At 40.4% G+C, this 13,682-nt stretch overlaps 1 protein-coding gene across 2 annotated transcripts in view; it reads right to left on the bottom strand.

The window, feature by feature from the left end:
* Positions 1-10,271: 10,271 nt before the first annotated feature.
* dnajc24 (DnaJ (Hsp40) homolog, subfamily C, member 24) overlaps positions 10,272-13,682 on the bottom strand; it is a 64,122-nt gene continuing 60,711 nt past the window's right edge. For both annotated transcript variants that reach the window (XM_084335069.1, XM_084335070.1), the window contains exon 5: positions 10,272-11,591. In XM_084335069.1, coding sequence (XP_084191195.1) covers positions 11,356-11,591 — 236 coding nt within the window. In that variant the 3' untranslated portion in view covers positions 10,272-11,355. The remainder of the gene's footprint in view (positions 11,592-13,682) is intronic.

Here is a 13,682-nt window from a genome sequence, read left to right as displayed (position 1 = left end):
CAGGTCCACTGTGGAAATTGTAGGTGAAAACAAGTAAATAATATAAAATGTGTTCCTTCACCGTCAACCTCCACCTTGTTTCATTCATATTTATTGAAGATAAACATGATTTAATTCCATTCATGTTTTGATTATAATAGGATTTCTTTTTACGGGCATCATTTCACTCTCTCACTCATTCTATCCCAGTGTCTCTCTCATCTATTTTTATCCCAGTCTCTCTTTTCATCCCAGTGTCTCTCTATTTTATCCCAGTGTCTCTCTTGCTCTCTTTTTATCCCAGTGTCTCTCTTTTTATCCCAGTGTCTCTCTTGCTCTTTTTATCCGTGTCTCTCTCTTTTTATCCCAGTGTCTCTCTTGCTCTCTTTTTATCCCAGTGTCTCTCTTTTGTATCTGTGTCTCTCTTTTATCCCAGTGTCTCTCTCTCGCTTTTTTATCTCAGTGTCTCTCTTTTATCCCAGTGTCTCTCTTGCTCTTTTTTTTTTATCTCAGTGTCTCTCTCTTGCTTTCGTTGTATCTCTTTCTTTCTCTTTTTTTCTCCCTCTCTCTCTAGGATGGAAGGACATCTGCTGGAGGTCTGATGGGAATTAGCTTTGGTCACACACACATGTGCATATGCGTGCACGCACACACACCTACTCAAGTTCTCTCCCCTGGACAGGAAGTGAGCTATTGGAGTTTCCTGCTGCAACTGTAAGGCTCACGACACTCACCACACCAGAAAGAGAGAGAGAAAGGAAGAGAGATAAAGAAAGTGTGTGTGTGTGTGTGTGTGCACAGTTGAGTTTGTGTGTGTGTGCGTGCGTACTAGTTAATGAGCGTCAGCTACCTAGCAAGGCAGGCTCAGACATGTAGCAGGTGTATCTGGTGGGCGACCCCAGGGCCCTGTAGCGCCATCATAGGTGTCCTTTACGTTGCCTGAAAAGAGTTACGATGATGATGATGTCACTAGCGGTTCTAGTGTGGTGCCAATTTCACTCAGGGGTCAAACCTGTTCTGACCTTAGGCTTCGTCCGGTGTGTTACTTGGTACAGGAGGTGGTCAGCTGGCAGAGGTAAAAAATCGGGGGCGGACGACTAATAATGACGCACTTTCTTATCTATATATGTGATTGGGATGAGCATGCGAGATGCGAGCCTAGCAGTGAGAGCGTCGAAACGTCACATTCATCACGTTCTACCTGACATCATTAGCTGTACGTGGCGTCACAGCGGCAGCGTAAAATCTGTAGCTGTGTCAAGCTAGCTTAATTAAGCTTAAATAAACAAGCTAACTATAATGTTTAATACTCTTATCAACATGGGAGTGGACAGATATGATGTATTTATGCAAATGTATGTTTATTAAATAAAATAACAGGTATTGCATTTAGCATAAAATTAATGTTGCAAACAATCATAACATGGCAAAGCCCAATAGGCAACAACAGATGGTCATGTTGACCTGCTAAATCTAACATTACTCAGTAATATGAGTACTCACACAATGTTGTGTCCAACTTTACTCTTATAAAGGTTGACTAAAACATTCAGTTTTTCTAAGCATTATAACCAAACGATGGACCTCAATGCATCACAACGACAGTGGCTCGCGAGGTAGAGCAGTCGTCTGGCAATCCGGAAATTCCCGGTTCGATTCCCACTCCTCCCGGGCAGCGTGTCGATGTGTCCTTGAGCAAGACACTTAACCCCTAATGGACCTGTCTCAAAACCCTGCCCTCTTTTCTTGATCCTCCAATCACAGCTGTCGCTTACCTCTGACTTCCTCGTACAAACACGGAGCGCCGGGAAGACGATCAAACTTGACTATCTAGAGGAAGTAAAAGTCGTAACAAGGTTTCCGTAGGTGAACCTGCGGAAGGATCATTGGCTCGCGTTCTGCATGGAGTGTGAGGTCTCATGACCGGCGCCGCGATCCCCCGGTCCCGAGTCCACTGACGAGCGCGGCGGTAGACAGCTGGATAAAGACTGACGTCTCACCGGCAGTTTGTACGAGGAAGTCAGAGGTAAGCGACAGCTGTGATTGGAGGATCAAGAAAAGGGGCAGGGTTTGAGATAGGTCTATTGCTCCCGATGAGCAGGTTGACACCTTGCATGGTTGCCTCCGCCGTCGGTGTGTGAATGTGTGAGTGAATGGGTAAAATGTGAGGAACAAATTGTAAAGCGCTTTGGATAAAAGCTGTTATATAAAAAAGCAGCCATTTACCAATTACAACAGCAGACACATTGTACAACAGGTATATTGGTAAGCTACATTTTCCATTACTCAAAGATCATTCCCCCGGATCCCTCAGCAAATAACAAAACGGCAAAACATAGGTATGCTACCAAAGATTTCAGCAATCTTAACAGATATTTGAGATGTTTGAGGCGTCAATTTTGTATGAAGGCAAGAAATGGTCCTGTCCACCAAATCACTATATATGGAGCCAGGAGCAGTCATAGAAATCAGTATTTCAACACTTAACTTCCTGTCAGTCAGACTCTCCAGTGAAGGGACTCCAGCGATGTAATTTCCTGTAGCTTCTCTATAAGAGTCATTACATCACCACTATGGTCACTCACTAATATGGTGCTAACATCTCTCTCCCCCTCTCAGAAAGTGTTGTGACTTATGTCTCTCTAATCCTCCCTATCTCTCTCCTCATCATCCCTCCATCTCTCCTGGCTGACAGGCTCATACTGTATGCGTTTCTCCATCCTTCTCTCTCTTTCTTCTCATCCCTCCTTCCCTCTACCCCCCCCCCCCCCCCCCCCCCACACACACCTCTCTGTACCCTTACACACACACACACATACACACACACAGCTCCTAGCAAGACTGCTAGGCTGTTAGTGTTAGTGACAGCTGACTGAATGGGTTGATGGGCTGGCCACCAGCCACACACACACACACAGGTATGCATGCACGCATAGACACACACATGCATGCACATATACACACAGACAGCACACACACACAGGCACACTTAGACATACAAACATTTTCACAACATATAGACCCACACTAACATTTGCCCTCTCTCTCTCACACACAAACGCACATGCTCTGTCTCTCTCCACAGACTCCATCTTGAAATAATTAAAAATAATGTTTGAAATGTGTTGCTCCTACTGTATATAAATGAAAGAAAAAGGTTGATCTTTTAATGTTTGTGTAGAAATGCATTGCTCTTAGATACAATGTTCTAAATCAAATCAAATACAATTTATTTGTAAGGCCCGACAACACACGTTAATGTCCCCATGGGCCGGACAAGTCTTCTTTAAACAAGTCAAGAAGAAACATCACAATAGGTCAAGAACAAAACACCATAAATAAATGCAAAATAAATGCAACACTCCCAGACATACCCCACACGAAGGTAAGGCAAAACTCACTAAAACCTAGCAATAGGAAAAAATGCACCACAGGCAATGTGGAGGAGAGAAACATTAGAAGGGCCATTTAAGGGGGGATCTCCCTTCTTAGATGTCGGTGATAGTATGTTCTATGTTTAATGTTTGTGTAGAAATGCGTTGCTCTTTGATAACATTTTGTTCCGTTTAATGTTTGTGTAGAAATGCATTGCTCTTAGATTAAATGTTGTTCTATGTTTAATGTTTGTGTAGAGAAATGTCTTGCTCTTATAGATAAAATGTTTAAAAGGATTTGATAGAGATTCACAGATACCACTTTTTCTCTATCGATACTGAATCAGAGATACTAAACGTTGAGTGTCGGCCGATCGATACCAAATACAGATCCATCTCTTTTACTGCTTCAAATCTTAGATTTCTAGAACATCACACATTTTATGGCATTGCATTTTAGTATTGGACCTGGTATCACTCATATCCAGTACCAGTATATTGATATTCTGCTGTAGGCTGGTATCAGACTCATATCGAGTATTGATATCCTGCTGTAGGCTGGTATCAGACTCATATCCAGTATTGATACCCTGATGTAGGCTGGCATCAGACTCATATCCAGTATTGATACCCTGATGTATAGGCTGGCATCAGACTCATATCCAGTATTTATACCCTGATGTAGGCTGGCATCAGACTCATATCCAGTATCGATACCCTGATGTAGCCTGGTATCAGACTCATATATACTTGCCCACTGTATTGTTACTTCATTCTAATTAGTGTACATATTTGACCACATGTGCCCAGTTGTACAGCTCTGGCCTATTCCTATACAATTTTTACTTATAATTGTACTATATTCTATTGTGCTATATTTAATTTAGTTTATATCCCATATAATTTTATTCAACCTCTTATTTACAGTTGTACAGCCCTGGTCTATATTTTATTTCATAATTATATTATTCTATTGTGCTTAACTTAGTTCATATTTCATTTTATTTTACTCCACCTCTTTATTGCATTACCCGTCTGTTAACACATTCCCGCCAATATGGATTGTTGCCATAACTCAATAATCGACATGATTTGGGCGTGTATTCGTATGATACAAACCGGAAATGGATCGCCTCGATCCCCATCACATAACTGGGATCCGTTTGCTCCAGTATCATCGCCCAACGCTAAAAGGAGGATGCCGTGAGTTTCAGCGTTTTTGTTTGTTGTTATCGATGCAAACTGCTCTGGTCTATGTATCACCCATACTACATAAATCATTTGGCGACGATCACGGAATTATAAACGACCCCCCCCCCCCCCCTCCGTTCACCCGCGCATGATCAGTCATAACGTTTAGGACCATGTACAGTTGACATTTTTAATATAGCGTGGATCGGTATCAAATGGCATTTGATAATCTAATATATGCATTTATGCCTATATCTCACATTCTAGGAAATACTGCAGAAAATGATAAAAACATATTTATAGTCTAGACCAGGGGTGGCCAACCAGTCAGAGACTAAGAGCCACAAAAATGACTGTGGTACCACAAAGAGCCACACCATATACCAGCGTTTCTCAACCTTTTTTTTCAGTCATGGCACCCTTCATGTGTTTATAGGTCTCACCCTCTGGCCTCTGAAGTTGCTAATGTCATTTTTATGTGGGCCTCACAGGGTTAACCTCTTAAGCCCGAGATATACAGTAAAAGTTTATATTTTCCGCATTACGTTTGTTTACCAATTATTTTAACTGTTATTAGTGAAATATAAGATTATAGAAATCTCAGGGCATTGAGTCGGAAACCGGCGCATATTGACAGGAGAAAGTGGCACAGCCCAAAGTGAGTGTAGTCTTTTGAAGGAAGAGACTCGGGCTTTCGAATTTTGAAAAAACTACCCTACCCAGCTCACACCAGCCCCTGTCAATCATCTGACTTCTGGATTTACTTTTTTATTTCTCTTATTTTTTGGGATTACCTCCCACAAACCTGAACGTTATTGCCATAAAACAGAACGCAATTAGTTTCTCTACCTTTCTGTGAACGTCTTGCAAAAAACGGTGTTGCAATACGATGAAAAATGGTGGAGAAATCTACATTATAAAAAAGATGGCAGAATTCAGTACTGTATCTACAAAATCTTCTGTTTAATCATCTTCCCTTTATTCATTTGCTTAGATTTTTCAGGTCTGGTCAATTTGAGCATGGTGTTATTCACAGTCAAATATATATATTTTTTTTAAATATAATTGATATTCTCCTTTGGTTCATTACAATTTACTCAAGCCTAGTAACAGACACACTATTTCTGACACTGATCCATAGATGTCCCTAGATTCAGATACCAAGAACATGCAAATGGACCATTAAAAAAATGTTTATTCTACGTCCTTATGGAATGAGTGACATAAAAAAAAAAAAAAGTTAAAAAAAAATAATAATAAAAAAAACAATAATACTTTTTTATTTTATTTTTATGGATGGAAGAGCCGCACATTGACGGGCAAAGGGCCGCATGTGGCTCGCGAGCCGCGGGTTGGCCACCCCTGGTCTAGACGGTATTTTCGTATGAATGTGTGAATGAAAAAGTAAAACGTTCCTACATCCTGAACGATAGATAATCGATGTTGAATGGGCCATAGTAATGTCAATTTAGCAATACAATTAAAAAGGTTATAGCCCTGCAAAGAAGGTAAACATCTCCATAGACTTACAGTGCTGGCAGTGATCAAACATTGATGGATATAAGCGTGGCAGAGAAAGTGTTAATGTCTGTCCGCTAATGTCGCACCGAAAACGAACAAAGCTAATTCCTTGTATGTGAAAACTTGGCAATAAAGACCTTTCTGATTCATATCCAGTACCAGTATTGCTGTGTATTGTAGTAAATCTAATGTAGGTTGGAGGTTGAAGTTATTATCTTTAGTTAGTAACGCTGTACAACCAGGGGGACCTGGACTCTATGAAGTACCTTCTTAAACAGTTTCTTAGCTGTTTCCAAACAGTCAATTATGGAGAAGGATGACTTCAACAAGCAATGCATGGCTGGCAAATGCTAATAATGTCTACTTTTTCATGTCCTTTTTCAGAGGGACTGACACGACTCCCACCAGGGCTGAACAAGTAATACAATAATAAAGATACTGGAGGGACAGCAGCCTATTGATTGTAAAATAACCGTAATGATTGTATATATTAACTTGATCAATTGACTGATCGTCAAGTAATTTTGTTTGCAGATGATTTTGTTGGAAGACATTTGAATAGGGCTGTCGCGGTAACCGCATCACGGCAATCCTACGGTGTGTCAAGTCACCCGCGGATGCAGAACAGACAACGGCGTCAACCGTGTAAAAAAAAAAAGGGGGGGGCGTCATCATTTTTAACTCAGTTCATTTAACACTTTGACTGCCTAAAAACGCTTTACAGCGTCATTGCTGGCGATGCTAAAGTTGCCGGGGGACGCTGTACAGCGTCCTTATATCAATATTTCAAAAATCTGCGATCTGATCCATAATGTCCCTCCGCTGGTCTGAGAACCACCAGCAGGACCCACTGAGCTCTCTGGCGGTTCAGGAGCGCCATCTGGTGGCCGATCGCGCAACCGCTTAACAGGAAGCACAGTGGAGGTTGTGCTACATGTCCGTATTGCTTCCGGCCACTCGGGATAGGTTCCGGCATTCTAGCTCGTCACTCTACATAGCGATCGATTGCCAATAACTCGATAAACAACATGATTTGGACGTATATACCATTATACAAGCTGGAGATGGACCGGGTAATAATATATCCCATAATGATAAAATTTCTACTCGACGATGATCGCCCAACGGCGCGCGGAGACTGGGGTGAGTTTCAGCGTGTAACGTTACCATCTTCGATACTAACTGCTTTTATCAACATTTGACCCACATTAGATGATTGGTATAACGCTGCCCACGGAATTATAAACGCCCCCTCGCCCATCCGGTCAACATCAGATGACGTGTAGTAACTTCTAGAAGTACGTCTAGTTGGAATTTTTTATATCGCGCTGATTGCCATCAAACTGTATTTCATCATCAATATAATGCATTTGGGGCTATATATCACGTTCTGGAGAAAGTTGCAGAAAGAGATGAAAACATACTTATACATTAGACCATACTTTACTATGAATATGTGAATGAAAAAGTTTAACGTTGCTACACAATGAACAATACATATAGGACTTTGAATGGGCCCTAATAATGGCAATGTAGCAATAGAATTTAAAAAGTTATAGCCCTGCAAAGAAGGGGACTTTCTCCATAGACAAATAGCGCTGGCAATCTATGGTATATCATTAATTTAACCCATGGCAGCCAAAGTGTTAATGACGAGGCGTCCGTTTTCCAGTAGCATGAGCTAACTTCACGTTTCCATACAGTTTACAACTCACAGATGAAATCAGGATTTATTTTCATATCCCGGACTCGAGCCCCCAATGTATACCTTTTCCTGTATTAATCTGAACCGTAATCGAGTACAGGGGAGCGTTCTAACACTCCCGGGCCAAAGTGCCGGTCATGTAACTTGCTCAATGTTATTTGACTAACGTTACACGCAAATTAAGTGCTGCCTCTCTCTACCGACCCCGCTACACTCTGACTAACCCCTACACTCACTTCGTTAACGTTATTATAGCTATTATGATCTGTAATGTCAACTGGATAACGTTAGCTTTGTTTGCAAACATAAGTTAACGTTCGCTATCTAACGTTAGCTATCTATGACGTTAGCTATAGGCTAACGTTAGTGTAGTCCCGAGTGTAGCGGGGACGGCAGAGAGAGGCAGAACTTAGTTTCCCCCAATGATGAACAATGACACAAGTTGTGATATTTAACCAGCTATGTATGTGCATTCACATTCACTAACGTTAAAATAGTGTTATATTAATGTTAAATGTTCGCTCAAATAACGTTAGTTTCAAGTAAGGAGAAGGGCATATATCCCACAACGCATTGCTCTTAAAGGAGCAGGCAACACCCTACTACTTTTATCACATTTCAGAACATTGAGGGACAAATGGATATAGATTATCAAACATGTTTAAAATAGTTTCGAGACTCCTAGGACCTTAGATTTTTTTTCTAATCACGATCGCAGGTAAACTCGCATGTCTTAATAATAAATATATATATACAGGTATAAAAAATTATAATAATAATAAAAAAAAATTTAAACTATTATATATTTTTTTTAATAGAAGTGCGGTACCACCGCATCCCGCGGTGATTAGCCACACACACAACCGCGGTGAGAAAATATCATACCGCGACAGCCCTACATTTGAACACTGAAGGTGTACTTGGTTATGTAAGACTAATGAAGTGGTTATATATATAAAAAAAAAAATTTAAGGGGTAGCACCTGATACACATATTGCTTCGTCCTATTCCTTTTCATGCAAGAGACTGTTTTATTACTTTATCTTACTTTATAATTGTTCTTTTCACAGCTAATTATCTTTGTATTAATTTTATATTGTTCAAAATAAACTTGTTTTATTTTATTTAACCTTTATTTACCCATGCAGGCAAGCAAGAACAAATTCTTATATACAAAAGCAGCCCGACTAAAAACTAAAAAGTAAAGGCCTTTTGAGGGAAGGGGGGAGGCTGCAACAAAAACAAGGTTATGTACATGCATACAAGTAAAAAAAATAAAAAATTATAAACTTAAATAAAATGCTAAACCTAAAAAGAATTATAATAAACTATTAATTCATTAATTGATTAAAAAATGTTATATAAATAGCTACAGGGCCTTGTGGAAAATCCTAATCGCAGGAGGTGCAATATGTGTCAGAGCACCCTCCTGAAGGAAGCATCGTGGCGCTGCAGACATGTTCCCTGTCTACAAATCATATTCTGTTGAAACAAATGTTTTTCAATGAAAATAAGAATAACGACGCACAGATTATGATTCCCTCCAGTATTGTGAATTATAACACAATTGCAATATTGTTAAAAAAAATAACCGCAACTAAGATATTCTTCCCCCAAATCGTTCAGCACTGATCAAAATAAATGTCCAAATACCATTATATTACCATGGTATTATGGATTAAATTGGTTATAACATGGTATTATTAAAAGTTGTACCACAATGGCAGTACCCATACATGATTGATATTTATACCATGGTAAAAACTGGTAATATTCACATACAGTACATTCTTGAAGTGTTTGATCTGTGGTGGGAAGGTCGCCTTTTGGAACTTTATTAATCCATTATAAAGCAGAAATTATATAGAATTTGCTCCAGTATTTTTAAAACATTACCAACGTAACCAAACCTTTTACAGCCACAAGACACAACAAATACAAGTAAAACATGCGTCTGTTGTTTAGTGTTGATCCTTGTATCACAAGCTAGAGACTAAAACACATCTCCATTACTATCTTTTATTTTTAGTGGTAGGGCTACCCATTTGTATTATGTTTGGATCCATGATTGGGCCTTTAAAACAACAATGCCTTAAGCAATCGGTAACTATAGCATGGTACACACACACACACACACACAGATCTGGAGATGACTTCTAATACCTCACTCACTGAGCTGCTCAGGAGAGATCACTTACCCCCTCCTTGTGGCCAGGCTAGGTACTGCAGCATCTCACAGCCAGACACTCACACAGCTGTTTTCCTTTGAGCTGAGAAAGGTTCTGCTCTCTATTAGTCTCCTCCATCTTTCCATCCCTCCTTTTATATATATCTCTCTCTCTCTTCTCTCTTCTCTCTCCTCTCTCTCTCTTCTCTCTCTCCTCTCTCTCCGCTCTCTCTCTAAACAACAAATACACATTTCGTTTTCGTTGTCAGGTCAACATTGACATTTGATTTTATTACATAAAACAATTAATGGTAGAACCACACAACATCACATATTTAACGGACATCTCAATTGAGACGTAACATGTCCAACATTCCTCCACAGTTCTGTCTGTCCATCTAGCTGTCCTGTTGGTTGAAAGTTGCCACTTTATTTTAGTGACTAAATGAATACCGGTATAACATTAACTGTCTTTGGTCTATCTCCTCGTTCAGATAGTCACTGGTATATCTCCTCTCTCAGATAGTCTCTGGTCTATCTCCTCTCTCAGATAGTCTCTGGTCTATCTCCTCTCTCAGATAGTCTCTGGTCTATCTCCTCTCTCAGATAGTCACTGGTATATCTCCACTCTCAGATAGTCTCTGGTCTATCTCCTCTCTCAGATAGTCTCTGGTCTATCTCCTCTCTCTGGGTTGATAGTCTCTGGTCTATCTCCTCTCAGATAGTCTCTGGTCTATCTCCTCTCTCAGATAGTCTCTGGTCTATCTCCTCTCTCAGATAGTCACTGGTATACCTCCACTCTCAGATAGTCTCTGGTCTATCTCCTCTCTCAGATAGTCTCTGGTCTATCTCCTCTCTCTGGGTTGATAGTATCAGGTCTATCTCCTCTCAGATAGTCTCTGGTCTATCTCCTCTCTCAGATAGTCTCTGGTCTATCTCCTCTCTGTGGGTTGATAGTCACTGCTCTATGACTGTAGACTTAAGATAGGACGGCCCAGAGGTAAAGAGGCTGAAAGGTTGCTGGTTCGATCCACCACACCGACAGGAGGGTGTACTGGTATTCCATGCTGTGAGTCTACGGTGCCCACCATCTCTGCCTAGGTGATCTCGAGCAAGGCACTGAACCTCCAAACTGCTCCAGGAGCACTGCAACCTATGCTCTGACCTCCCTGAAGAAATACATTAGTGCCTGAGACCTTGTGTATGTGTAACAATGAGGGATGAACTTAAACACTTGTTTAATTTGCCTTGTATACATTTGCAATAAAAGTAATCTTAATTTGTATCAGAAAATGTGTTCCTTGGGTTATGCTAAGAGGTAACTAAATCTATCTGCAGCCACACCTGACATTATACTTTACTGGCAGAAATAAAGACATTTTGGACATGTATTTTGAGCTTTTCAAATTCCATGACTATTACGGGTTCAATGAGCTGAGTCCCCATGTCCTCCATGACCTTCTCACCTCTATACTAAGAGAACAGGTGTCACAGCACAATATGGCTCCTCCGTTGTCCTCACTGCTCTCTTTCTCTCCTTCTCTCAGTTTCCGCTCTTTATCTTCCTCTTTTGCCTCCTCCTCCTCCTCCAGCTCTTCCTTAGAGATGGAGAATTCTCCTCCACAGCGACAGTCGTAGGTATACACTCCATTATCTGAGGATGAACACACACGCGCGCGCGCACACACATGCGCACACACACACGCACATGCACACACAGAATGTGTGTATAATATCTATGATGACAGAGAGACTTGGTGGAGTGACAGCACTGGTGGAAAGAGAGACAACAACTGCTGAACCAGAGAGAGAAAGAGGGATAAAGAGAGAGACAACATCACTGAGAGAGAGACAACATCACTGAGAGAGAGACAACCATCACTGAGAGAGAGACAACCATCACTGAGAGAGAGACAACCATCACTGAACTGAGCAAGATGAGATAGTGCTCATTTCCAACTGTGTAAGTGAAAATAAGTTCAAGTTAAATGTTGCAAAAACCAAGAGTATAATGATAGCCTCAAATTATACATCTAGATCAAATCCTAAATTAAATCTAGTTCTGAACTGTGCTGATATCGAACTGTGCTGAAGAAATCTGTTGATTAATGGTACAGCAAAGCTTAGGAATGTGTATGCATGTGAATGAATGTTGGTGGTGGTCGGAGGGGCCGTAGGCGTTGATTATTCGCCACGCTTCCGTGAGTCTGCCTCAGGGCAGCTCTGGCTGCAATTGTAGCTTACTGAATGAATGAATGAATGAATGAAAACTTTATTTAACAGATTGCAGAATGGGTACAATACAGTACGGCTCAATACATACAATTGTTAAGGGGATGCAGACCTGAGAAAGACGTTTGTCTTGTTTCCATCAGGGTCCCCCATTACCACCACCGGTATGACTGTGTATGAACGAATAATGGACTCTGTGAAGCGCTCTGGGTCAGTGAAGAGCGCTATATAAATCCAAGTCATTATTATTATTATTATTATCCCGCCTGGACTACTGTCCTACTATATGGTCTAACGCCTCTAGGCTTGATCTGAACAAACTCCAGTTAGCTCAGAACAGGGCGGCACGCCTCGCTCTGCGCTGCTCTGTGAGGAGTAGTGTTGGAGGGATGCATGCCGCGCTGACCTGGATGACAGTGGAACAGAGGATGGCATGTAGCCTGGTAACTTTTTTGTTTAATATCTGTAATACTGGGAAACTGGAGGGTTTGCACTCACAACTGTACCCAAATAATATGAACATGGATATAACACAAGGCAAGCATTAGATTCATGCTTTACTTTACCTCTACAAAAAACAAATGCTCTGAAAAAGACGGTAATGTATAGAGCAGTTGCTTATTGGAATAATATACAGAGAAATATAACTATGGTAAGGAACAAATTTATGTTTAAAAAAAAGGGGGAAAAATTGCGCTCATGAATAATGAGTTACATTTTGGTCATTGACTTATTATGGAAATTAGTATGGAAATATAAAGGTGATCTGTGACTTGAGAAAAGTTATGGTATATGAGTTAAAATCATATAAATGATTTTGATCTATTTTGTTCTTGTAATTTGTATTTTATGGTTGGAGAATTGTGATATCTGACTTATGAATATTGAGTGAGCTTTGATTCACTGTTTTGTTTGTTGTGATGGTTTCTTGTGAGTACTTCAATGTTTGTGTTTTTTTTATTTTTATTTAACTTTTTGTATTTTTTATGTTTGGACGCCAGGAGGAGTAGTCTCACTTTGGTGTAGACTAATGGGGATCCACAATAAAACAATAAGAACCAGAGAGAGAGAGAGAGTGTGTGTGTGTGTGTGTGTGTGTGTGTGTGTGTGTGTGTGTGTGTGTGTGTGTGTGTGTGTGTGTGTGTGTGTGAGAGTATGTGAGAGAAAAAGGAGAGGAGAAAGAGTGAGAGAAAGAAATGAGAGAGAAGAGAGAGGAATAAAGGGAGGAGAGAAAGGAGAGAGAAAAAAAGAGAAAGGAAACAGAGAGAGATATAGTGAGTGAGTGAGAGAGATTGCAATTGTTTTTAGTTTCTTCTATTATTTTTTATATTTTCATTGTGTTGCTCATGTGTGTGTTAACTCATAGTCATTGTAAATGAGGGAAACCTCAATGTCCTTCGAATTAAAATAAAGGTTACAAACAAAACCTACGGAACCCGTTCTAGTGACTGGCTGGTCCTTAACCCTTTCAGTGCCACGGACGACATATCTAGTTGTATCAGCCCCCCCGTTG

This window comes from Notolepis coatsorum (assembly GCF_963971535.1).
Source record: "Notolepis coatsorum genome assembly, chromosome: 18".
NCBI classification, from domain to species: domain Eukaryota; kingdom Metazoa; phylum Chordata; class Actinopteri; order Aulopiformes; family Paralepididae; genus Notolepis; species Notolepis coatsorum.
The sequence above is the reverse complement of the archived record's forward strand: the minus strand, read 5'-3'. Positions and strand labels throughout refer to the sequence as shown.